The 3,976-nt window shown below is 47.2% G+C and overlaps 1 protein-coding gene across 1 annotated transcript; it reads right to left on the reverse strand.

Moving 5' to 3' along the window:
- Positions 1–448: 448 nt before the first annotated feature.
- On the reverse strand, positions 449–1,384 carry LOC134980807 (olfactory receptor 5V1-like). The gene has a single exon (XM_063947780.1). The coding sequence runs from the start codon at positions 1,382–1,384 to the stop codon at positions 449–451; it is 936 nt and encodes a 311-aa protein (XP_063803850.1).
- Positions 1,385–3,976: the final 2,592 nt, after the last annotated feature.

The raw sequence follows: 3,976 nt of genomic DNA on the forward strand, positions 1-3,976 counted from the left end.
CGTACTGCGGCCCGTACGCATGCGCAGAAATGCCGCTTTTTCACCTAATCGCCGCGCTGCGACCAAAAGCAGCTAGCGAACAACTCGGAATGAGGGCCATTGTGTTTTCTTGATTATAGTATTGTATATATTGACAATCATTCTATGTGGGTAGCCCCATAACTTACAGAAATTGTATGTATAATTTTTTTAAAGACGAATAATACTTAAATGGATAGCAGACCGCCAATACATAGGAATAAAGCATGAACAGTTTAACTTAATGACAGGTATTATCCAAACATAGCAGTAGGCAGTGCTTTGGCCTGAACTGGGAAACTTCTGCACCATGACACAATAGGAGCAAGTTGTGTGACAAATATATCCACATTACATGACCTAGAATGGTGACCACAGAACTGGGCATGACAGCCCTGGAAGTGTCCTCCTTGCATTTTGTCTGCGGTGGCTATTTACATACCGTCGGAGACAGTTTCTTCTTTAGACTTCCTTTGACATCCTTATTCCTTATACTGTAGATGATGGGGTTCAGCATTGGCGTCACCACCGTGTAGAGTATGGAGACCGCTCTGTCCCGATCTGGGGAGTAACTGTGCCGAGGACGTAGGTACATGAACATAATGGCGCCGTAGTAGAGGGAAACCACGGTTATATGTGAGGCACATGTGGAGAACGCCTTGTATCTCCCTTTGCTGGAGCGGATCTTCAGGATGTTAGAAATGATGTGAATATAAGAAATAATGGTCAAGACGAAGGAGCAAAGTGCAATTAATCCACCGGAGATATACACCGCCACCTCATTGAAGAAGGTGTCTCTGCAGGAGAGGCGGAAGAGAGGAGGCATCTCACAGAAGTAGTGGTTAACACGGTTGGACCTGCAGTAAGGCAGCTGGAAGGTGAATGTGGCGTGGATCACGGAGTTGAGGAAGCTCACAGTCCAGGCAGAAGCAGCCAGGCAAAGGCACAGAGTCTTGTTCATGATAATCTGATAGCGCAAAGGATTGCAGATAGCCACATATCTGTCGTAGGCCATGACAGCTAATACTATGCATTCTGTTGCTCCCAAGGCTAAAGAAAAATACATCTGCGAGGCACATCCTAAGAAGGAAATGCTTTTGTCCTGAGATAAGGTATTGGCTAGTAGTTTGGGCACAATGGTGGAGGAGAAACAGATGTCAATGAATGACAGGTTGCTAAGGAAGAAGTACATAGGAGTGTGCAGCTGGCTGTCGGCTCTCACTACTACAATCAGGAGAACATTTCCTGAGAGTGTGATGGTATAAATCCCCAGGAAGAGCAGGAAGTATAGAGCCTGAAGATGCGTGATGTTGGAGAGGCCAAGGAGGATGAATGTGCTCACAGATGTCTGGTTCTCTTGTTCCATTACACTTCTGCCCCTGTATGAAGAAGTTTTGTAAACTGTTTTTTAATTTTTTATTTTTATTTTCATTTATTTTGGCTTGGACTTTAGTCAGCTGTTGTCAGTTGTCCCATCAAGGTAACTGGTTCATCGCTTACATTAATTTAACCAATATTATTATATTGAAACCATATTTTAGGACGTATCCTATTAGCAGCTTTACTTTCCCGCTGCTAATAGGATCGCCGGCATTTATCAGGGATTATGCTTTGAATGCCTCAGGCACCCGAAGCATAATCAGCGATGAGCGGCCACCGGAGGAGCCACCATAACACATGGGATCGGGGAGCTGAAGAAACAGTGAGGAGCTGTAGAGACAGTGAGGAGCTGTAGAGACAGTGAGGAGCTGCAGAAACAGTGTGGAGCTGCAGAGACAGTGTGGAGCTGCAGAGACAGTGAGGAGCTGTAGAGACAGTGAGGAGCTGCAGAAACTGAGGAGCTGCAGAAACAGTGTGGAGCTGCAGAAACAATGAGGAGCTGCATAGACAGTGAGGAGCTGCAGAACAATGAGGAGCTGCAGAGACAGTGAGGAGCTGCAGAGACAGTGAGGAGCTGTAGAGACAGTGAGGAGCTGCAGAGACAGTGAGGAGCTGCAGAGACAGCGAGGAGCTGCAGAGACACTGAATGTAATTCTGTTCCTGCTGACACCCATAGTACACTAAATGCAAATTCTTAAATTGGTTTAATCTGGGAGTGGAGCCTAACAGCAGGGACCCCAACCCACTAAGAAAGCACATGAGACACTTGGGAGTTCATGATAAAAGCTGCTATAGGGGTCCGTACATAAAAGGTATGAGAGGGCTTGATGTGGAGGAGTAGGTGTAATGATGCTGACACATGACACAGGGAAGGAAGCTGGAGAATATGCAATTCCATTTTATGCATCTATCTTAATGGAGATGCATACATTAGCTAAGTGGACACTAGGCGATGCCTCGTATTGCACAGAAAACCAACAAGTTGTATGTGTATGAGCTTAGGGCCAAATTCAGGTGGATGCAGTATGTCAAAGGCGGTCGCAAGTGGCTGTTGGGGGTCATTCTGACCCGTTCGCAGCAGAGCGAACGGGTCCTTGCTGTGCATGCGCCGGCGCCTTTGTGCGCCAGCGCATGCGGCACGGCCGACAGCCGTGGCAGGACAGCGATTGCCTCTGCCTGATTGACAGGTAGAGACGATCGATGGGCGGGAGGGGGCGAAAAGGCGGCGTTTAGCCGCCGTTTCGTAGGCGCGGTCCGGCCAAAGCAGGTGTGGCCGCACCGAAAGGGGGGCCGTCCGCAGCGGCTGCGTGATGTCACACGCAGCCGTTGCGGACCGGGGAGCGAGGAGTAGCTCCCAGCCAGCTCGCAAAAGCTGCACTGGCCGGGAGTTACTCCTGAAGTGCAAAGGTATCGCCACTGTGCGATGCCTTTGCACTTCTGTGAGGGGGGCCGGATTGACATGCGGGGTGGACCAGCCCCGTGCTGGGCGTCCCCCCGCATGTCAGGAAAGTTGATCGTAGCTGTGCAAAATGTTGCACAGCTATGATCAGCTCGGAATGACCCCCATTGTTTTGTAGTCTGCGCAGTCATCTGAGTCGCAACCAATTAGCTCCTAACTGCCATTGGCTGGTACTTTATGTATCTACACTTTATCACTCTCCAAGGATTAGTAAATCCCCCCCCCCCCATTCATGTCTAAGCTCAATAACCGCTCTTGGCTGAGAACATTTCTGTAGAAAATCCCTAGAAAATACCCAGCTTTTCAGAGGCGTGGTGTAGTCTTGTGTCTTGGTCAGCAGACTTCTTTCTCTTCCCCTTAGAAACTTCAAAAACAGATGACACATTTGCCATTGTGATAGAAAGTTAATGTTCCTCTTCTTGGATTCATTGTGTTCTAAGTGAAGGGGAAATTCATATCCCTACCGTCCCCCCCTCCACAAATACTTTACACTACAGCAACAATTTCTATATAAAAAAAAAATGAAAGCTACAAGAGCAATAAGTAAAATGTTCCCTTTTTTTCTTTGTTAGCCTCAGAATTTATTACTTGGATTTCTTTATGTGGAACTGGGATAATAAAGATTCACAGGGAAATTACTGCTCTATTAACCAAATGTCAGGAATCATTTGCTAAAGCAGACAGCTGTCTGATTTCTCATCTCTTAGGGGTCTATTCATAAAGCAGTGAAAAGAGTGGAGAAGTGAGCCTGTGGTGAAGTTGCCCATAGCGGGCCTGTTACATTTGTGGGAACAGTAGTTTCCGTGCGTTTTATGTAACGGGTCCCTTCATCATTAGTGCCCTGATGTGGGCGGCACATATTCATCAAGCCCCAAAAACTAAAGGTACAGTATTTGAAGCTTTATCGCGGCAACTGTGTCGTTAGTTGTTGGAGCCCCGAACCTTCCTATTGGAAGAAGATCTGCAGTGTGAAGAGGGTTCTTTGTGATCACCCTCTGTGCGCAAATGTGAAATCAGCTCACGTATACGCACTTACACTGCCCTTTAGTGTAATCTTTCACTGCTACTTATTAGCAGCAAAATTGGCAATGGCAAGGGATGATGCTTTTCTCAGCAGCT

Source organism: Pseudophryne corroboree, chromosome 12, assembly GCF_028390025.1.
Source record: "Pseudophryne corroboree isolate aPseCor3 chromosome 12, aPseCor3.hap2, whole genome shotgun sequence".
NCBI classification, from domain to species: Eukaryota; Metazoa; Chordata; class Amphibia; order Anura; family Myobatrachidae; genus Pseudophryne; species Pseudophryne corroboree.